The sequence below is a fragment of the Vulpes vulpes genome, chromosome 11 (assembly GCF_048418805.1).
Source record: "Vulpes vulpes isolate BD-2025 chromosome 11, VulVul3, whole genome shotgun sequence".
Lineage (NCBI taxonomy): Eukaryota > Metazoa > Chordata > Mammalia > Carnivora > Canidae > Vulpes > Vulpes vulpes.
Window position 1 is genome coordinate 15,345,340 of NC_132790.1, and position 22,652 is coordinate 15,367,991.

General features: G+C 52.1%; 1 protein-coding gene across 1 annotated transcript in view; it reads left to right on the plus strand.

The window, feature by feature from the left end:
* The window catches only part of GALNT18 (polypeptide N-acetylgalactosaminyltransferase 18), a 338,899-nt gene that overhangs the window by 311,923 nt on the left and 4,324 nt on the right, over positions 1–22,652 (plus strand). Inside the window, exon 10 of the mRNA XM_026008242.2 lies at positions 11,354–11,518. Within this exon, the coding sequence (XP_025864027.1) occupies positions 11,354–11,518 (165 nt within the window). The remainder of the gene's footprint in view (positions 1–11,353; positions 11,519–22,652) is intronic.

A 22,652-nucleotide genomic window follows, 5' to 3' on the forward strand; every position in this document is an offset into this window, starting at 1 on the left:
CTCGTTACCTACTTTCCCAGTCCTTTGTTGTTTTCCTCAAGAGCATGCATCGCATTCTGTGATTCTATTTTTGCGTGATGATTTGGTGAGGGAGCATAGCAAAATGGTTGTGTCGGTTAGTTCAGGCTTCGTTATGCTCCAGTAACAGATGCCCTCGAAATCCAAGTGGCTTACAACAGACGTTTCTCGGTCATGCTACTTGTCCAAGTCTTTGCTGACCTTATCTCCCTCTTGCAGCGCCTTGTCGAAAGCAGCTGATAGTAACAAAGGCCTGCGCTGCGTCTAAAGCCCAGTCCACCGAGTGACTGCAGGCAGCGGTTGCACCAGGTGTCTCCCCACTGCGTAGAAGAGGTCACCACCTCCGCAGCCTCCACAGAGGCTTCCTCACTGCCCACTCTCCGGCCCCAAAGCCCATGTCCCATATCTTAGAATTTCACAGCACCCCTCATCTAGTAGCGATTTATCATTCAGCTTAGGAGGAGGGTCCCCGAATGACTCACAGCAACAGGTGCTTATTTCTTGCTCATGCTCTGCGGTCATCATGGTTCAGCGTCAGCTCTGTGTCATCTCGCCTAAGAAGCAGCTCTCATCTGGGACACTGCCAGGCGGGTGGCAGAGAGTAAGAAGAGCTATGGCACATCACAAGATTGCCCTTAAAGCTTTTGACTGGAAATGGCACATATCTCTCCCGTTCGTATCCCATTGGTGAAAGGCACATGGCCAAGTGTGACACGAAGGCTGCAGGGACGTGTAGTAGCTCAGTCAGGAGGGGGAACACAGGAGGGGCATCAAAGGCCAGAACGGTGAATCGATCTGCTCAAGTAGTGGAGGAGCATGCACTGGCCGTCGCAAGCTGATGCCAAGCTGGCAGGCAGTTGTGTCTGGGGACCGAAGAATCCCGGGACACATGATCTGTTCCATCTTCGCTGTTTGTCGGTGAGTAGACGCAGCTCGTAGCAGACCAGCAGACCCAGCTATGAAGGGCTCTGAGCAGCACCGTCCAAAATAGGGACCAAATTGGGACCCGGCGGTCAGAGAGCAGGGGACTGATATTTCAAGATAGTGAACTTCGTATTGGACAAGTGAGCTGTGTTTGCGCATTCGAGGGGAGGCCGTTATTATCAACCACAACTGCAACACCTTTGGGCAGCTTCAGCTACACACAAAGGGTGGGTGCTATTGCAGAAACACGGGGTGACTGCATTGCATAGACTCAAAAGGAGGGTTGACAGTGGTGCAGGGTGGGGAGGGCGGTTGGGGGGGCAGCCCCAGGGGCCTCATGGATCTGCTTGAGCTAAACCTGTCTTAACTACAGAGCTGCCTCGTCTCTGCGTCTCTCCAGCTCATGTTTTAAATTCCTGGGAGGAGACAGGCTTCTCAGCCCCTTGACAGCCCCTCTGCCCCGTGGGCAGGTGGTAGAGGCACAGGACACAGACTGTCTGGGGCCTGCCCCTGGCCGGAGCCATTCTCAGGGGAGGCGTCATTGTCAGACACTGTAGGCCAAGTGCAACGACACCTCCTCCTGCCTCGTCACAACCGCCGGCACCAGTCCTTGGCTTTGTGCCCTCTCATCTTGTTCTGAAAAGTACAGAGAACAGGGGGGACAAGGGAGGGATGGCCCCAGATCCAAGATGAGCAGCTAAGGCCCAGGGTGGGGCAGGCGGCGAGCACTGCTCCCTAGAGACAGGTGCAGGAGGCTGCAGAAAGTCTGCTCGGCCAGGGATCCCAGTCCAGGGCACCCGCTCCTCGTCTTACCCCGGGCCGCACCAACCTCACTTTCCCATAACTCGGACTTCCTCTGTGTTCTCAGCTTCTTCTCCTCTTATACCCACATGATAGACAATGTTCAGAGACTTGGCTCGCTCCCAGGGGCTTCCTAAGGCGATGAGAACCTCCAGGCTCACTAGCTTCCCACCCACTAAAGCAAGCATTCTAGGCTGCAGATGAGTGAGCCGCGTCTTTATCTTATTAAAAAAACAATCAGACGCTCACAAACTTCAATAACATTTTTTAAGTGACTTGTTTTATTATAGTAAATGAATAAATCCTATGGGTACATGCCATCTATATTCACCCTGTAGCTAAAGACCACTGTGGTTTGATCCTTTCACTTCATTCCCTTTGGTGTTCTTGAAATATCTCCCGGGTATTGTATATCAGTCAAGACTCTCAGTTGCCAGTGACAGAGACCTAACTCGAACCAACTTAAATGCAGTTCTCTCATATAATCAACAAGTTGCATGTCTGGTCCCAGCTTCAGGCAGGGCTTGATCCAGGGGCAGAAATGAAGCTTGCTGCACTCCTGTCTTTTCTTCCCTTCCCTTCCCCTCTCCTCTGTTCTTCTTCCTCTTCTTTCTCCTCCTCCTCCTTCTCCTCCTCCTCCTCCTCTTCTTTTCTCTCTCCCTCCCACCTGCCCTCCCTCCCATTTTTGGCTACGGTTCCCTTCATATGTAACCTTAGTCTTTCTTATATTCAAACGGAAAAGGCTTCCATGATTTTCCTGAAGAAGAAGGCAGCAAGTATCTCTAGGCCTAGAACCTTCCAACATACTCCCACAAATAAGAAAAATCTGAAGGAGGACTTTGATTGGCCCAGACTGGATCAACATGTCCATCCTGGGACCAATCCCTGGGCCAAGGCAATGGGGTACTGTGATTGGCCCGATGGTGAAATATGCCTACCATTACGGTCAGAGTGAAGCAAGATGCTGTTACAAGAAAGCAAATAAAGCTGTCAGCATCACAAATCTGCAGCTGCCTTCTCCAGTTTGTCTCTGGTCCCTCGCTGGTAATTCCCTCCTGCTCAGTCCTCAGTTTCTATGCAGGAAGCCCAGGATGGCTCCTGCCACCTGGCTCTGTCCTGGGGCAGAGGAGCTGACAAGGGAAACACTAAGCCTGGGTGACACTGGGAGCTCAGAATGACACAGGAAGAGAAGATGAGCAAGGGGGGAGATTCGGGTTGCTGCCTGGGTTGGCTGGATGGCAAACAACCCCATAGACGGTGGTGGAGAGACGCTGACCCCCATGCTGTTGGTACCAGGCCCAGAATGAAGCACACGAGCTATGGCTCTAAGTCAAAATTTCCAAGCCTCGCAATGGTGCCGAGCAGCTGCTTGCCTGGCTGCCCTGCTCAGGTGCACAGTGGGAGGCAGAAATCAGGCCGAGCTTCGTCTTCCCTATTCAGTCTTACGCTCAAAGCACCCTGGTCCAAAGCTCCCTGTCGTGCAGACAGGCCTGCAGAAGTGGCTGTGTCACCTCTAGCCCTAGCTCCCTTTCCAGGCCCCTTGGATGGTTTTGACTCAAAAAACAGAATTTGGGGCACCTGGGTGGCTCAGCGGTTGAGCACCTACCCCTGGCTCAGGGCGTGATCCATGGTCTCAGGATCGAGTCCCGCATCGGGCTCCCTGCCTGGAGCCTGCTTCTCCCTCTACCTCTGCCTCTGCCTTTCTCTCTCTGTCTTTCATGAATAAATAAATAAAATATTTTAAAAAACAAAACAATTTCTCAGATGTGCTAACAGGTGGAGGGACAGCTCATCCAAAGTCACAACTCCCTGTGGCCGCAGGATGCCATCAACTGGTCGGCCCTGAGCTGCTTCTCCAGCCTCATCTCCCCACCCCTGGGGGCCCTCTCTCTCCCCAGAATGGCCAGGTAGTGCCAAGCCTCCTTGACTTTGTCCTTTCCCTTCTGACAGGGGTCCCTCATCCTACTCAGCTATCTGGGGCAAACTACTCTCCCCTCCTAGGCTGTTCTCGAAACTCCTCACTCACAGAGCAGCCCCGGGGGGAGTACCTCGCTCCAGCTCTGGCCCCGCCAGCACTCCGACCTGCTTCTACTCTGCTCTCAGCCTAGCCATGAGACTGTTCTCTTCCCTTTCCGGCATGCCTGTCCCCCCACCGGGCTCCCCGAGGGCACACATGTCTTGCTCCCCACACCCTCGTGGGCACGAAGGATGGTTTGCTAAATTAAACTGGATTGACTACTGGCCCTGCGCTGAGTGCCTGTTACAGACCTCCCCACACACACCTGGCGGGCTCAGGTACTGAGCCTCACCTGTTCCCTGCCCCCCAGGGCAGCGGGCTCACCAGGGGGACCTTGCTTTCCACATGTGTGCTCCCTCACAGCTACGGCAAAGAGAATGTTTATAAATGTTTTCATTCCCTTAATGTACCTGGTTCTGTGGTCAGTGAACAGGAGACCTTTTTGAAAATGACTCCCCTTCGCTCCTGATTTAGCGTCGGTGCCCTGCGGCCCTCAGCACTGTAACTAACCTCTGTGTCCAGGGGTTAATGACCAGTAACCAAACCCTTAAATCAGCCTGCCCCAGCTGCAGAGGCGCCCGCCGCACGTTCTCGGTAAAGAGGACAAAGAGCCCATTTCTAGCACACATTACAGATGTCACAGTCACTACTCTAAATTGAGATTGAGTAAAGCCTCTGCTTCGTCTCTGCCCCCACCCCCCTGCGCCGTGCATGCCCGTGCCCCGCCTGCCGGTTCTGTGAACCCTTACCCACAGGCCCACCGGCCAGGAGACTCAGGACGCGGGCCAGAGGCCAGGGGAATGAGGCAGGGCAGCTGGGCCTGCAGTCCCTTCCCTACTGGGTCTCTTCTTGCCCTCCCTGCCTGCCTCGTTCTCGCCCTGCAGTCCCCGTGGCCAGGCTAGGGGCTAGCAGTATGGTACCCCTCACAACTGTCCTGTACAGGTCAGGAAACTGAGGCTCAGAGTGGCTTCCCAGCTACCAAGTGAGGGCAGGGATGCCGAGCGGAAACTCAAGTCCACTTGACTCTATCCCACCAGGACACCTTTCTCCTAGACTAGTGGTTCTCAGACGTTCACATGCATCAGACTTGCCTGGAGGGCTTGTTTTCGGTTTTGTTTTTTGGGGGGTTTTTTTGGTTTGTTTGTTTTTTTTTTTAGATTTTATTTATTTGAGAGGGAGATAGCAAGAGAGAGCATGAGCAGGAGGGAGAGGGGGAACAGGCTCCCAGTTGGGCAGGGAACCCCACATGGGGCTTGATCCCAGGATTCCGTGATCATAACCTGAGCCGAAGGCAGACGCTTCACTGACTGAGCCACCCAGGTGTCCCTGGAGGGCTTATTAAAATACAAACTCCTGGGCCCTGCTCAGAGTTTCTGATTCAGCAGGTCTGGGGTTGGGCTCAAAATGTGTTCTTCTATTAAGTTCCTAGATGATGCTGGGACCACACTTTGAGAACTGTTCTCCCAGACACTGGTGCTTCCTACCGCCTTGGCCACCCTCATCAGAGTCTTAGGAACAGTGTCCCTGCAGATGGGGATCTTGCATGGCCCCACGATGAGAAGGAAGCAGGGATCCAGGTGGTTGTAGGTGCTGTCCCAACATTTCGTCTCTAGGCTGCACAAAATGTCCTTCATACAGCTAGTTTTCAACTTTCGTTGTGCATTGGAATCACCTGGAACAGACCCTCAACCTAGGCCTCACCTGCTGAGACTGATGTAGACTTTTCAAAGCTCCCCACCTGGTTCTCCTGTGTGGCCAAGGTAGAGAGCACTGCCTTTGCTCGATTGCATTTAGGAGTGTGTCCCTTTGATCCCTGTCCCCTCCCTCACTTCATTTGCCCACAGATCCTTCTCCTCTTCCAAAGCCCAGCACCCCTCCCCTCCTTCCAGAAGCCGCTGATGCAGTGGTCCACCCCACAGGTTGCCTCTCCCTCTAGGGATCTTTGCCACCACCCTCCGTTTTGACACTTTGTAATTGCACTATTGTTTATGATTTTCAACCCCTGGATTGTCCCTCCCGTGGTGTGCTCCCCACCCCACAGGAGACTGGGCTCTTAAACCCTTGTTGGGCTGCAAACAATCCATGAGGGTACATATCTCCTACAAGTATCCGAAGAAATGGCCTCAAGGACTCTGCTTCACCCTGGGTCGCTTTCCCCACAAAAACATCCTGCAAATAGAGTTGTTTCCCCCTGTGGTAGGTTCTAGAGCCTCTCGTAAGGAGTGCCCTGCAATGACTCCCCTCCTCACACCCCCTCGACACCCTCCAGGCCGAGGGAGGTTTTAGTGAAATACCGCCACTGCCGCTCCATCTCCCGATGAGAGAGTATCTCTAAATGTCTCTAACTTACCTCATTTTTCAAGGGCACCCACTCGATAGGCCAGCAGTGTTGCCAAGGAAACATCACTTAATGAAGGAAATAAAGCTGCCCCAAATCCACAGGCCCATTGTTTGGAAGAGAGCTGGGACTTCCCTTGCACCTTGGAACCCTGTCATTAAGTCACTTAACCACCCCCATTTTGCTCCTCATTTGCCTGGGGGCCCTCTTCCCTCTCCCCCTGCCTGTCTCAGCCTCGGCTCTGGGGGAGGCCCTGCCGAGGGTTGGGGGAGACGAGACTGTCTGGGGTGCTCGACTCGGGAGGGGGATGAAGGCCCTGAATTGCCAAGGTCTCAGGCTCCCCTGGAACCTCCCCAGGAGAGGGAAGAGCAACCTCCCGCCTCTGCACCCCGGCAAGGTTCATATACCCCCTTCGCCTCAGTTTCCTTATCCTTACAACTGGAAGGTGACTGCCGCTATGGACAGTACCCAGGGTATACAGGTGTACACAACTACGTTTCTTCTCTTCTCTCCCTTCCCTTCCTGAGGTGGCTCCACTGCCAGTGTGGTGCTATTTGGTGGGTGAAGGACAGATCTTGGGGACGGCCATACCTCAGCCTCAGCAGAGGCAGGTCCCACCTCCACACCAGCCAGGTAGAGAAGGGATGCTGAGGACAGCCTGCGAGGATCCAGCCAGGGGTCGGCCTGTACCCTTCAGGGTGGGGGCCCTTGCTTATCCAGAAGATGAAGTGATAGAGCAAGGAGGACCCCCAACTCTGAGGGTCTTTGTGTGACCTTGGCTCAGTGGCCCTAAGGGCAGGAGTGTGCACCCAGGGGTGCTGTGGGCTCCCCAGCTGGCTTTCCAGCTCAGTATTTGTCATGACTCTTGCTCTTGGGCTGGTGAATTCCAGAATTCCACTGGGGTGGTCCCCAAGATACGGGTGTGTGTGTTCTGTGACACCTGCAGGTGCTCTTTCTCTTTTCCTCGCAAGCATCAGAATGAAATGCCCGGACCAGGTTGGCAGCCCTGCCGAGGTGAATCAGGCTCTGTGGGAAATAAGTGGAGTCAGTCATTTGCAGCTGAGGATTTGCCGAGTGGTCTGGGTGTCTTTTCAATGCCCCCTCCCCAGGTGTAGAAGGTGGTACAGAAGGTGGTAGAAGGGGTGTAGAAGATCCACAGCAGGCTCCCGCTTGCCCTCCACCGCTGATGGGAGCTCCAGGAGGAATGTCACCGTGTAGGCCCTTCTCGCCTTCCTGTATCACAGGTGTTTGGGCACAGGCCCCACCAGCCCTCTGCTGCTTCTTTAGTCCGGGCCCCCTCTCAGAGCTCAGGTGGATCACCAGGGGCAAGCGTCCTAAGCCAGCTTCCTGGCCTCCCCCTCCGGCCTCTGGCTGCTGCAGCTACAGTGACCCAAGGGAGGTAGGCGGGTCAGGTGAGAGGCTCTGGAGTCAAACTACCCTGTTTAAATCTCAGCTACTCCACCTGTGGGACTTTTACCTAATTTCCCATGCCTCAGTTTCCCCACTACAAGACAGGGATCATCGCAGCCCCTGCCTTATAGAGTTGTCTTAGGATTCAGTGGGATAGAAGCATGCACGTCACTTTGTGTCTGGCAGATGGGAGCTAAACACATTTCAACTTTTGTTATGAGCCTCCTCAGGCAGCGGTTCTCAAGAGCAGCACGCCTGAGCGTCCGGGGTCGGGTGACTCTTTGCTGTGGGCTGGGTGGGGTGGGGCTGTCCTGTACATCGCAGGAGCTGAGGCAGCGAGCATCCCTGACCTCTACGCCCTGGATGCCAGTAGCAGCGTCCCTCCCCCTGTCGTGACAAGCACAGATGTCTTCAGACATTGCCAAATATCCCCTGGTTGGCAAAACCACCCCTCTCTGGGAACCACAGTTCTGAGACATTTCGTACTGAAACCTTCCAGGTTCCCCATTACGCAGAAAGCACAGCTCTGCTCGCACGGCCTCCTAGTACCAAAAGTGGGGCATCTTGTAGGAAACGGTTTCCCCTCTTTTGTGTTCAGGCCATTTACCGACTCCGTCCACTGTTGGCTGGACTTCTGAGGTGTCCGAGGGATGGCTTGTGAGCATCCTCGGCCGAATCTCTCTCTTTGATCCGCCAGCTTCATGGTCCTACCACTCAAGATGCGCTTTGGTGTTTGCTTTTAAATAACAAACAACTGTCTGTCCCTATTATGATTTTCCCAGACTCTGGAGCAATAAGCAGTTCCGATGACAGCTGTACCAGCTAGGAAGTGCACGCATGTCTCTCAGAGCATCTCCCCCAAGCACTTCGGAGCAGCTAAGTGAATAAAACTGATTTCAGCTATTACCTGGGCAGCCAATTGTGTCTGCAGAGTCTGCCCTAGAGACCAGAGTCAGGCCCTGATGACAGGGATGAAGGAAGGGGTGGGTAGCAGCAACTGGCTTCCTGGCTGTCCTTGTCTGGCAGCCCCACTCCCAAGCCTCCGGAAATCTAGGGGACTAAGAGCTATACTGTGTCCTGAGGAGATAGTGTGGTGCGTTCAATCCAAGGTCATAAACAGCTCTGCACTTTTTAGAGAGAGCTTCAGGTGGCCGGCTGAGGCCCCAGGCTTTTGCACATTCATAGAAGCCTTTCTGGAGGTGGTGAGTTTTTATTTCTATTTTTCAAGTAGCAAGAGTCAGGATAGGCAAGTGGAGGAACAGAAGCAATGCTCATATTAGTGTGATTAGAGCCATTATTTCCTGATACGTTAGTTTCCCCAGCTTGGCTGTTGGATCCTCCCGGATAGAGACCACGGCTCTCTCACCTCTATTATCCTCAGATCTCAACTTAGAGATTGATGTTGGATGGATGGATGGATGGATGGATGGATGGATGGAGAGGTGGATGGAGAGATGGTGGATGGATGGGTGAGATGCCTAACTGTGTCCATTTAACTTCCTAAATCCTACAGTCATCATGCTCTCCCTCACCTCCAATAAACTGGAAGCCACAGCAGGTCATTGGCTTTCCTTGGTAGTGAACCGGAAATCCGGGCCACACTATGGAAGGTCTCTTACCCAATATAGGTGTTAATAGGCTCCTCTATCCCTCACGTTCTGGTCACATTTCCACATTGAAGCTAGGAATTCCACATTTGGCCTAGGCTCAGAACTTTGATCACTATGATTCTTCACCTCTGTTATGGGAAGAATCGGTCATCTGGGTATTTTAATGCCTATTTCTGTGGATTACTAAACCTGATAACTTATAAGATTATCTGGGTGTCTCCTATTTGGCTCTCCAGATCCTCTCATTATACTTCTACCTGAGGAGGCTGACTTCATGGAATGGTTCAGTGGGCTCCCATGTTCTCTGGCTTCAGGCTGGGTTCTACCAATGGGCTGACCCAGCAGAAGAACGGAGTGGAGAGGGGAGAGTAAGGTTGGGGTGTTTATTCACCACCACTCACCATTATCCCCAAACCCTCCCGCCCTGAAGCCTTCTTGCAAGTCAACCCCCCTGTACGTAGCTTTTCTCTTCCAGAGCCTCATAACTGCTCTCTTCTCTCATCCCTTTGGGTCTGGGAGTGGTAACAGCTTCATGTTATTATCTTCAAAGAACTACACAATCCCTGTGGCTCCCTTACATCCTACCCACACCATTGAGACTTGTGCCTTCATTACCACCTCTTTGGATTCCGCTAAGTTGAGTGTGCCATCTGTTTCCTGTGTGACCACTAGGAGAGGACCCTTGGAAGCTTGCACCTGGTTTCCCCCAGACTTTGCCCTATGTGCCTCTTCCCTGAGCTGATAATGTCTTGTATCCTTTTTTTGTTTTCCTGTCGGGGCCTTGACTGATACCCTGGCCTGAGAATCTTCTTATGCCTGAAGGGTGACCCTGCCTGCCTCTCCACGCCCTCCCTGGACCTCCAAGGGTCAGGAGGAGTATGCCCCCTAACGACCACCCCTTACTTCCTTCAGAGCCCTTTTTGGGAACCACGACTTGAAGTTGAGAGAAGTCACTGAAAACTTTGAAGGGCAAAGGTCATGTCGCCTTCCTCCCAGGGCCAGTAAACTACAGCCCACGTCCAGCCCTTACTCTTGGTAAATGAAGCATTATCAGAACAGCCATCCAACATATTGCCTTTGGCTGTGCTCATGGTATGATGGGAGAGTTGAGTTTTCAGATTGTATGGCCCTCTGCGCGGGAAAGAGGTAACACAGCACCCTGACTGGTGTCCTTTGAAAGGCCTGCTTACCATGTTGGCCCTTGACAGGCACTGGGAACTTGGATTTCAGACGGGTTTCCCCCATTCCCAGATGCGCAAGAGTGGCTCACTATGCCACTGTACAAACAGTGTGGTTTATGCTAAATGCCTGCTTTGCCTCTGGGAGTCTGGAATGTTGGTATGTACCAGGCAGAGGCTGCCTACATGACCAGCCCCGATAAAAACCCAGCTGAATCTCTAAAGAGCTTTCCCGGGGGATAACCTCTCACGTGTGTTGTCTCAGCTCCTTGCTGGGGGAATTAAGCACACCCTGTGTGACCCCTAGGAGAGGACCCTTGGAAGCTTGCACCTGGTTTCCCCCAGACTTTGCCCTATGTGCCTCTTCCCTGGGCTGATAGGTCTTGTATCCTTTTTGCTGTAAGAAATAATAACTGTGAGTACAAATATGGGCTAAGTCTTGTGAGTCCTAACGAATCATCAAACCTAGGAGCAGCCTTAGGGACCTCCCGACACCCTGCAAAGCCAAAATATTTGCCACCTGACCCTTTGAGAAAACATTTGCCAATCCTTGCTCCCCACAGTCTGGATGGAAATTACAAGTTACATGTCTCCTATCACACAAGACTCTGAACTCCCTAAGGCATGGCACAGGTCTTTTGCTCTCTATCCACTGGCCAAGTGCAGTATCTTGCACAAAATATTTACAGAGGGAAGAAGTCAGCAAACCTGCAAATAATGGATTCAAACCATGTTTTTTAAAGTATAGGTGGTGAAACCAACTTAAGAGTTTATGACCAAGGCTTTTCAGTGAAAGAATAAAATAGAAAATAGCAGATTGCTTTGCATATGGTGAGACTACATTTCGGCTCTTGAAAATTTTGTCTCTGTTACACATGTGTACCAGATACTATCCTGGATCATGATGTAAAAGGATTTATTGTCCATTGTGGTACATAATATTTTGAAGACCACTGGATTGTGGTCCCTTTGCCAGTTGCCCAGGGAGAGGCCCCCCCTGACCCTCCCCATCTCTCTGGTCATGACATCTGACCGCATTCTTTCCCCCTCCCCCCAGAACGTGTACTACACGAGCAGTCAGCAGATCCACGTGGGCATCTTGAGCCCCACAGTCGATGACGATGACAACCGGTGCCTGGTGGACGTCAACAGTCGGCCACGGCTCATCGAGTGCAGCTATGCCAAAGCCAAGAGGATGAAGCTCCACTGGCAGTTCTCTCAGGTAACAACCCCTGAGGCCCCGGGAAGAGCAACAGGAGCAAAGTGCAGGGAGAAGGTCCACAGGGGCCAGGAAACATGCAGGAGGAGTGGGGGAGGAAGGGGACATGGTGACAATAGGGCGGCTGTGTCCCTGGGCCAACTCTCAGGATTGACTGGGCACCAACTCGGTGCCAGGGGTTTCACATACATTATTAGCTCACTAGCTCCTGATATCGTCTCTAAAAGGGAAGTTATTATTGTTGTTTCTGTTTTATTATTATTTTACTTAATTTGTAGATATAAGGAAATGGCCTCAGAGAGGGAAGTCAACTGCCCAAAGTCACATAGTAAGGAGCAGGGCTGGGATTTAGACTCAGGCCACTCTGACTTTAAACCCTCACATTTCTTCTCCACCTGTCCTTTCCCCTGAGATGAAGCCCAGTAGTTCCAGGTATAGACAGTGCTGGGGCATCTCTGGCCTGTGCCCTGCTCCGCCTTCCTCCCAGAACAGGCTCACTCTAGGGAATGAGGCTTCTTCAAAGGGCAGTGTGTACACGGGTGACCAGGAAGCATTCCTGTGTTAAATCTCCATCAGTTCTGGGGGCATATATTGGACTTCTTGCTCTCTCCATTGTCCCAATTATAAAATGAAGCCCAAAGATCAAGATGCCCAGCCAGAGATGGCCCATAGTGACCCTGCTTTGAAGAGAACTTGTGCCTTGGCCAAGAGACCTCCCAGGCCCCAGGGCACCCACTAAGTTAGGGCTGGTTTCCTCCATCGGTAGGGACCCCCGTCACCCAGGTGGTGCAGAGGAAGTGGTCAGAACAGGAAGGAGGGAGCCCACGACATTCTAAGGTATCAGGGGACTAGCTGCGGTGGATGCTTCCAGGGAAGTCAGAAAGGGAATGTCCGTATTCATGGGACTGAGAGGCAGGACCCTGACTCAGGCCTCCCAGCAAGCTGCTCCCATCCTGGGGGGGAAGGTGACAGGCACTGGAAGGGTCTGTGTCGTTACTCTCCCCATGGTGGGTGGCAGGGAAGAAGAGGCCCCGGTGACTTCATATTCTACGGGCATTGGGAACCTGTGACCTGGAGATGTGCAACCAGAGGACTGGGTTGGGTCCTAGATGAGTGGTGAAGGTCAATACCAAGTTCAAAACAAGGTCATAGATTTAGGGGCTGGTTGGAGAGCAAGTGCAACGGCCCAGACAAGGGCTGTGTGACCCCAGGAGAGCAGATGCTAGGGAGCAGCACAGGGAGCCAAATGGGAGCACTTCGGAGGGCAGGTAGGAGATGTGTGTGGCAGCTCGGAGTCCTGGCTGGGCCTGTGAAATGCATGGGGTTCAAGGAGAGGGAGTGGTGCACCAGGACTGGCAACTCTGGCCTGCTCCTTCCTGTTCATGTGACCTCTACCACGTGTGGTGAACCCTAAAGATCCATCCCCATCGGAATAACAGTCGACCTTCATACGGTGCCCACCAAGTGCCAGACTTTCTAAGCACAGGGCACATAGCAGCTTAGTTAATCCTCACAACAGCTGCGTGCAGGTACCATTACCCCGACGTTCTCGGTGAGAAAACGGAGACACAGGGTTATTAAATAACAAGCCCAGCGTGGTCATGTTGGTGACTACCCACACATTATTTCTAATTCTTCTTTTTTTAAAAATATTTTATTTATTTATTCATGAGAGACACAGAGAGAGAGGCAGAGACACAGGCAGAGGGAGAAGCAGGCTTCCTGCGGGGAGCCCGATGCAGGACTCGATCCCAGGGCCCCAGGATCACACCCTGAGCCAAAGACAGACACTCAACCACTGAGCCACCCAGGTGCCCCACAAATTCTTTTTTGCTTCCAACTGAAGTATGCTGGTGGAGGTCACCTGGAAGAAGGTCAGAGTCAGGGGTTTGAGAATACGGGGCACGTCTTCCTCCTGCCTCCCTCTCTTTCACTGAAGCATCTGTTCTAACCCCACACTCTGCCTTTGTGACTCGCCCTGTCAGCTCTCTGGCCCCGAATGACACAGGATGGAGCTACATTTCCCCTCTGCCCTCCTTTAAATTGAGAGGCAGAGAGAGGGGTGGAGGCATGTGGTCAAGGAGGAAGGCTGGATATGTATGTGGTGGTGAAGTGCTGCTGTGTCCCAGCTCGGCAGGCTGGAGGCCACAGAGAGAAAGGGCCACGTGGGCCCTGGGGAGGTGAGCGGGGCTGACTTTGCCAGGGTGAAACGGAGATCATATCGTCAGGAGGGTGTCTGTACAGAGGCTCACAGCAGGCTGCTCTCCACTGCCTTCAGCTGGGCCTGCTGGGCCCCCGGATCACCTTCCTCCTGGAGAGTGGAAAGGAAACCATATAGGAAGGTAGGGGTGGGGGGCCAGAGCAGGGCTGATGGCTTTTCAGAAGACACAGTGCTTATTTGGGACCTTGAAGAATGTGTAGGAGCTTGTTCCATATGAAAATAGTGAAGGATGTTCCAGGGAGAGGGAACAGCATATGCAAAAGCTGTGGAGCATCAGGCCCCAGCTATTTTTGGGGAGCTGTGAGTGGGCAGGTGTGGCAGGTCCTGGAAGGCACGGGGGCGGGGGTGTAGCTGTACATGAGCCTGGAAGAGTAGCTGAGCCAGGTCGTGGACACCACTGGCCTGGAGTTGGGCCTGTGAGAGTGAAAGTGTACACAGAGGATTGGCCTGTTGAGATCTGGACCTCGGCCCTGTGGCAGAGATCTCGGAGCAGAATGGGAAGGGGAGATTGTAGGAAGGGGAGAGGGGCAGGAAGAAGAGTTCACAGGAGGATGAAATGAAGTTTGAACATTCCCCCCTCCCTCTCCTCCATGAGGGACCCCCTGGGTCCTTATGGCCCTGCCTGGCCACCAAGATCTCCCCTCGGAGCAAAGATCTGAGGCTGGCCTGAGGAGGCCAGCTTCCGGTGGTGTGGGTCAGGCAGCCTGACAGCTTGGCTGGGAGTCCTCTAACGGACGAGCATGCTGCTCCAACTGGCCGGCAGAAAGAGAAGATTCGGGCAGTCCTGGAATAGCCCCAGGAGGTCACGGCCCAGCCAGGCACCTGATGCTCTGGGGACTTTGTGTGACTGAGAGGCGAGTGCTCGTGAAGTGAAGTGAGCTCCCTAGCCCCCCTTGGAAGCCTTGCTCCTGCAAGGTGCTCCGGAATCACCAGGGAAACCGCTCTGTAGAGCCTCGGCCTCGCTGCAGCAGCCTGGTGAAGTGCAGTGTTAATAAGCCAAGCAACTCCATCTCAAAGATGACAAGACAGGACTAAGGCCACCTGGCCAAGATCTCACGGCCTGAGAGATGGAGCTGGAGTTCAGACAGGCCAGTTGAGTCCAAACCCAGGCTGTGCCCCCCACCCACACACACAATACAGGCACATCTGCCTTTTTTCCAGCCCTCACAGACAGACCCCAAGGTGTCAGGCTGAGGTGACATCTCCATCTCCAGAGGCCTTGACACACCTGGCTGGCCTTCCTCTCATCTGCCCATCCCTGACTGGGGCAGAGAAAGGAAAATACCCCTCAAACAGGTACCCTCGAGGCCAAGACACCCCAAACCCAGCTCTTTCCTCATCTCAGTGCATGATCTTGAATAGGCATCCTCATGTGGCTCCTACTTGAAAGGACACAGCGACCGACAAAGCAGGCCGTGTTGGAATGTGGAACCCTGGAGCCGGGGCAGTTTTCAGCCACTTACACATATATCTCATTAAACTCCCAGGGTGCTCTGGTAGTCACATCTTTGATCCTTCTACCAAGAAGAACTGTTCGGAAATAATAGTTTTAAAGCCCTAATTTGCAAACCCGGAGCAGCCACTCTCACTTGATATTTAAAGATTAATGTATGTGAAATTTTTGTTTAATGCATAATGATTGACATTTAGCAAGCAACCTGGAATCTGTCCACAAGCCCTCATTCGTTAGGGCCTACTGTTGACAAGGCGAGGAGGCTGGAAACCTCTTCTATGATTAAATCATGTGCTTGGGCTAATTCTTTTGCAACAGGTTTTAATCTTTGCAAATTACATAGGGATCCTACCAACTAGAATGATCTGGTGCAGAAGTTGGACCGAAAGAAGGTTTTACTGGTGCATCTCAAATCTCTTTTCTGGTTTCACATTCTGCATTATTTACTCTCCTGAGGGCTGCATTTAAACTCCACAGACACTCAGGCTGAATTAATTTCAAAATAATCTAGTATGATTCTCCCAGGTTCTCCTACAAAGAAGATAGGCATTTGCATATCTTAGTGCTCCATCTCATACCCTGATTTTCTGTTTAACAAATAAAATGCCTTTCTTCTATCCCCGGCAAGCTCTTCTGAATTTCTGATGCTCCAGGATGAATCAGGACAGCGTTAGATACTGACACTGAGCAACCACATTTGATGAAAACATCTCTTGGCAACACTGATGTGCAGGGCTCTGATGAGCAATTTTCTGATGATGAACATTCTTTCCTTCAGTCATTCATCAAACATTTATTGAGCACGGGGGTTGGGCAGGAGGGATGCAGATATGAAAAAGACACAGCTTCTGCCCTGGAGGAGCTCATGAGTAGATAAACATGCAACAAAATGGAGGATGGGACCAGAAATGAGAGAGGTCTGGTGTTTCGGGGACCCCAGAGTGACGGGCTCAGGGATGGTTTCACAGTCAAGGCTCGTTTGATCTGGATCTTGAAAGTTGTAGGACAGTTCCCAGGTGTAAAAAGGGAGGACATCCTGGGCAAAGGGAAAAAAAAAAACCAGAGCATGTTTGAGGAGCAGAAATCCAGTGTTGGTGCGGATGGAACTTGGAATGTCCAAAGGAGCGTGAGAGAGATCAGACTTAAGAGTCAGTCTGGGTGCAGGTAATGGTGATCGTTGAAACCCATGCCGACAAATTGGACTTCACCTTAAAAGCAAAGGGAGGAACCGGGGGAAGGTTTAAGCAGTGGTTGGCCATGATGGGGTCTGAATCCATCTGGCAGCAGAGTGTAGGGTGGCCTGGGACAAAAGAGACACGGAAGCAAGTTAGGGGGTTGTTCCATCATTCCCATGAGGGATGGGGCAGACGTGGTTGCTATGGGGGCATGGAGCCAGTCAGCTGTTGGGGGGACTTTGAGAGACATTGCTGCAGTCTGTTGGAAGTAGTGATGGATGAAATGCAGGAAGTAGTGATGGATGAAATGCAGGTTGTCGTCAGGGGGGATTATTAATCCAGGACCATTGTAGGCTCTGGGTTTGAAGAACAGTCAGTAGACAGCCAGAGTTGTCCTTCTCAAGCAACACACCTGTGTCTAGACAACAGCACACGATGAACATTTCCCACATCAACACATGATGAAATTTCATGAACACCAGAAGTCCTGGTTATTGCCTTCTGCAATTTCTCTAGCTCGTGATTCCTCCTGGGATAAAGAATTTCCTCAACTAATACCTATACATTATAGGTACTTTCAATCTTTGGAGAGTACCCCACATACTGAGATTTGGGGGATTCTGGGATTTGGTGTTGACGTGTTAGTGAAAGAGGCATCTAGTCAATGAGCGCTGCAGCAATGGAAGGAGAGGGAATAGCAGGTATCCGGTCACTACAGAGGACTTTGTGGCAGGACCCTTGCCAGGCAACACAATGGACTGGCCCTCCATGGTGATGAGATGCCGCCCCTCCCCCACTACCATTACCTTGGATGGTTAAGCAAACGCTAGAGCCCTCTCTTCAAGATGTTCTTGAAGGGACTCTTGCCATAGGAAGGCTGTTATGGTGTGTGTCTTCTAAGGTCCAACCTCCCTAAATTCTACCCATCTATTTGAATACATGGCTGAAGGAATGTGGGCTGCTGGACCAGAAAGACCCGGAGCGTCTCAGCTCTGCCTTCTAGTAGCTGAAGGGCTGCCCTACTCACAGGAGAGCAGTCTTGTCCTGTTGGCTCTGAGGGAGGACTGGCGAATCCAGGACAATCGATAGAGCAGCTCTCTCGTGGTCAGAGTGGTCCAGACATGAGGTTGGCAGCTCAGAGAGAGGTGGGCTCAGGGGATCACGTAGCAAGTCATCTAAGGCTCTATAGCCCTACGTGGATTTAGACTGGTTGGCTTTAAGGGCTTGCCACCCCTGAGATTCCATCTGTCTAGGCTGAAGGTAGATAGTAAGCCCTGAGGAGCACTTCCCCACCTAGAAGCTCCTCTGGACTTGCCTCAGGATAAGGCACCGCAAGTTCGAAAATGAGCCAAACTCCTTGTATGAGGAGCATCTTTACCCTACTCTGTGCAGCTGTTTTTTTCCATTATTTCCATGACCCTCTCTTCCATCAACCAGTACACCAGAAGGCAGGACTGTGTCACACTTCCAGTGTCTCCAGCACCTAATGGAGAGCTGAGACAGAGGAGTCCTCCAACGTGCTGTTGATCGAATGAAGGATTTCTTTTTTAGGAAAATTCACAAAGAGTAACCAAAGGCCTCCTGTGCACCAAGCCCAAGCTGAACAAAATTTTGCCCTGATGACCCTGTGTGCATGCATGTGTGCACACTGAGAAAGGGTATTACCACATAATAGTCAAAGGACACTGCTTAGCTGCAGAAATCTCTAGTTCCTACAAAGAGCACGTTTAGGTGGTGGTGCAACATGCTGACAGGTGTTAAGTGGGGCACTCAAAATCATCGGATAAATGTGTACATCTTCCTATAACTTCAGATTGGAAGGAGGGAGGTGGAAATATATGCATACCGTGTGGAGTGGAGGACAAATTTGAACATTTTTTTAAAACAGGAGGCTTTGATGAAATGTCAGGATATTCAGATTGTATTTCATGCTGCTCCCAGACCTTGGGGCATGCCGTCATTCCCCCTTGGCTGTTGGGTTCTTTGGTGGAAATGCCAGCAAGGCCCATCGGGGAGTCCAAGTGCACATAGATCAGGGTTCCCATGGTAGGCTGTGCCCACACCTAAGCTCCTGTGCTTGCCTTATTCTCTGAGAAATGTTTATGCATTTTCCAAATAAGGAACCTCAAGGATAACCACAGAGATGTCTATTGATGCCAGGAGAGAAGAAACTTTCTAGAGTATGAGGAGCCTTCCCGGAAGAGAGCTGAACGTAGAGCCAACTCTGTCTGTCTGGTATAATTGGCTCTGATTTGTGGGGTCTAATTTGATAATTTGACGCAAGATGAGTAACCTACTCAAAAAAGAACCTATTTGCAGAGCACATTCCCCAAGGAGCACGGCTAATTCTGCCAAAGAATTTCCTCGCACGCAAGGAGGAGGAGTCTTTGACTTTCTCCTACTCTGATCCCCAGTCGCTGTTGGGAAGTCCAACTTCAAGAACCTTTTGTATCAAAAAGAAAATACTATAATTAGGTATTTCATTATAGCTCTGGAATAAAACACCTTTTTATTTCCGTGTCATATGAAGGAGCAAATGTGGAATTGTCCAGTTTTGATGGACTGACAAAGCCTTGGGTGGCTCTGGAAGTGTGTGATTTTTCAGTTTACGTCAGTCGGCCTGCCCCCTTCCTCCTACTCATCCCACAGAGATCAGGAGCCAGGAGCAGATGTAGATGGCTCAGATCCCCACTACTCAGACCTGAGGAAGATCCTAAAATCTATTATCAAACATTAATATGGTGCTTACTATGTGCCGGGTGGTATTGTAACTGCTTTAGAAATATTTCTTAACTCCGGTACAACAATGCTAGTAGGTACCTTAATTATCCCCATTTTACAGATGAGGAAACTGAGGCACAGAGAGATTAAGTACTTTGTCCAGGGCCAAATCTAGGAATTCTGACTCTGGGATGAATGCTTTAAACCACCAGACCATGGTGCCTTTTTCTTGCCTCTAGAAAACCAGTGGGTGGCTACAATGGAGTTTGGGGTCAGAGTCTCCCTCCAGGCCAGTCACTGGTGTGTGCGAACTGGCTGCCCTCCTGCCTCCTCAGCGAGCTCCCTCTAGCCGCCCTGCTATCTCCCTAACCCCCTTCACCCTTTTTGTTTTCGCACGTGACATTACCATTACCCCATCTTCGGTCCAACGGGCCTTCTCAGCAAATCCCAGCCAGACTCCCACCCAGGCACTGGTGAGTCTCCTTTAAGAAAGACAAGTGCCAAAGAACTTATTAAATAAACCTACTGCTGAATATTCATAATGCAGAAGGACCACTTTCCTCTACGAAAAGACTTAATCTCACAGTTTCTTTAACTAGTGCTAACATCCCACCCATGCTTTGAAGTCTTTGATTACTAATCATTAACTACTTAACCAGGAAACTCCCAAGCCCACTGTGCTTAAAGCCGGAGACCCACTGGGCCACTTGCCTGTGGAAAATTAATTAGAAAGGAGAGTGCAACAGGAGCTCTGAAATAAGCAGCAAAGGATCCAGAATAGTCAGTCCACACAGCCTCCTCTGAACACCTATGTGGTAAACGTGAGCGCAGCCTGAGCTCAGCCCAGGGGCTCCAGATGCTCGTCCTCAGGTCAGGAGAGCAAGCGACAAGCCAGGCCCGATCCTTCCCTGAAAGAGGGTGACAGCTGGTGTGGGGTTCTCGTACCAGCACCGCAGGTGGCAGCAGCACCTGGGAACTTTAAAAGGCCCATTTCCGGGCCCCACTGCAGACCCAGAAGAGATCTGTGCTAAGTAAGCCCTCCAGGGACGCAGTCTCATCTGTTCACCCAGCCTCCACCCCAGGAGGAAGTGGGCTGCTTAGGGAACCTCTAGCTGCCACAGGCCCGTAGGTAGGGAACTGAGGCAGAGAGGGGGTGCATGCCTGCAGGATGTGGGGTGCCTCAGCCTAAGGGGCTCATGCACACGGTCAGTGCTCCATGGCACGACACAAATCTAAGTGCCCCGCAGCTCAGGTCAGCAAATGAGAAGACTGAGGCCCAGGGTGGCTCCGCCACTTACCCAGGGTCAGGCAGGAAGGCCGGGAGCAGGGCCCCGAGTTCTTTGCTTCCACCCGCAGGCCTCTCGTGCCCTTCCTAGTGACTATGCCAGTGAGGCCCAGGAGAAGGAGCTAGGCTGGGGGCTGGGAGCCCACCTCGAGGAATTATTATTAGCCTCCTTCACTCTATACATTGAGCTTTTGATTTTTTTTTAATGCTGTTTCCATATTTAATTCGGTTTCCATTCCAATTAAGCTCGCTGTGTGCTGTAGCATCTCTCCTGCCAGGTTTAATTGCCCTCATTTAAATTCTTTAATTAAAAGTATTGTATGTTTCCAGATCCTGTAGTTGTATGTGCTACACAAATAATTTAGATGGCTGGACTGGTAAAGCAAGGGACTGTGCCCTCCCTTGCTTGGGCAGGGTCAGCTGGAGGGCAGGGTCGGCTGGGGTCTCTACAGCAAGCTCCGGCCCCTCAGAGCCTGGGGTCTGGCCCAGTGGCTGTGAGGACAGAGCCTGCACACGGGCCTCCCTGCCTCCTCCCTTCCCCACCATGGTCCACACCCCACACTCCACACCACAGCCAGAGGGGCCTGGTAAATGTCAGTCCAACCCTGCAGTGGCCGGCCCTGTCACCAGATTAAAAGTCAAAATCCAGCCACCTAGTGGCTGTGACTCCCCACACAACCTGCCCCTCCCTCTAGGACCTCTTGGGCCTCATCTCCTACTCCCACCCCGCCCCCGAGCTGCACCCCAGCCCCGAGCTGTTCGCTGAACTCACCAAGCCTGTGCTGGTGCGGGATCCTTGCTCTGGGGGCACAGGGACTGTCCCCAGATAGCACCTAGGCCACCCCCCCCTCCTCCATTGCGCCTTCACTCAGCTCTCCCCTTCCCGGCGAGGATCACCCTGACCGCCTGTCACTGCCGCAGCCTGCCGCCTGCTTACCACCACTCCCCAGCTCTCTTACTGAGTCGTCTGAGGCCATTGAGGCCACTAGAATACAGACCGTAGACTGAGAGGCTTAAACAACAAACATTTATTCTTCGCAGTTCTGAAGCCTGGGACGTCCAGGATGAAGGTGGCAGTGGACAGTGTCTGCTGAGAACCCTCTTCCTGGCCTGCACGTGTGCACCTTTTCAGCACGTCCTCACATGGCAGAGGGAGGGCTCATCTCTCTTGTGTCTCTTCTTAGAAGGGCACTCATCTAATTGGTGAGGGCCCCACCCTCATGACCAAATTACCCTCCAGAGGTCCCACCTCCGAATATCATCACACTGGGCATTAGGGCTGCAACATATGAATTTTAAGGACTCCCATTCAGTCCATAGCACTGTTCTACATTTTTGTGCATGGCTTTATGACTTTCTAACACACAGAGAATTGACCGTTTGCTCGCCTTCCTGGAGTATCGTCTCCATAAGGACAAAGATCTTCTCCTGTTTAGTCACTGGTGTATCTCCATGCCCTAGAACTGTTTGGGCACACAGTAGGCTCTCATGAAATATCCGTTGGATGGATGAAGAGATGGATGACTCATGTATCTGCAGAAAGCCCGCAGAGGAACTAGCCTGGACTGCCTCCACTCCAGGCACTGAGGCACCAGCAGCTCTCCGTCTAGACCGCTACTTTGAGACAGGCATGGAGTGGGAGAAATGGTGTGGGTCTAGCCATGCGTCCTAGTGAGGAAGAGTGAATGGGGTGCCCAGCCTGGTTCTACTGCCTACTGACCATGTGACCCTGGGCCTGTGTCCCGACCTTTCTGGGCCCCTGTCTCCAATTCTGTGAAGTGGGAATAACTGTGATCACCTCTCAGGGCTCTTGTGAAGAGTACATGACGTTGGGCTTGTAGGGCCTCTGACACAGCGTCAGCCCTGACTGCAACTGGCTCTATCTCAGAGCCTAGGCTGCAGGCAGAGGGACAGAGAGAAACAGCACCAGGCTGCTCCCGAGGGTGCGAAGCTCACCAGGAAGGGAGCAAATGGAGGAAAGGAAGGCTCCTTTGCAACTGTGAACAGAATTTGCCCAGAGAGCAGGTAAGAGCCCAGAGTTTATTGCGTGAGACAGGCTGAGGTCCAGAAAGGAAGAAAGGAGGGAGCCAGCGCCCGTGGCCGGTACTAGCTCTAGCACCAGAGGCGGCCTGTCTCCTCTTCCCATAGCCCAGATGTGCTCCCAAGACACATTCCAGGGCTGCTCAGTGTGGCCTCCAAGAGGCCTTACTCTTCTGCTCTAGAAGATTCTCCTCACAGAGCCTCTAGGGAGGGAGCTCGCCTCGACCACACACTTCGCCCTC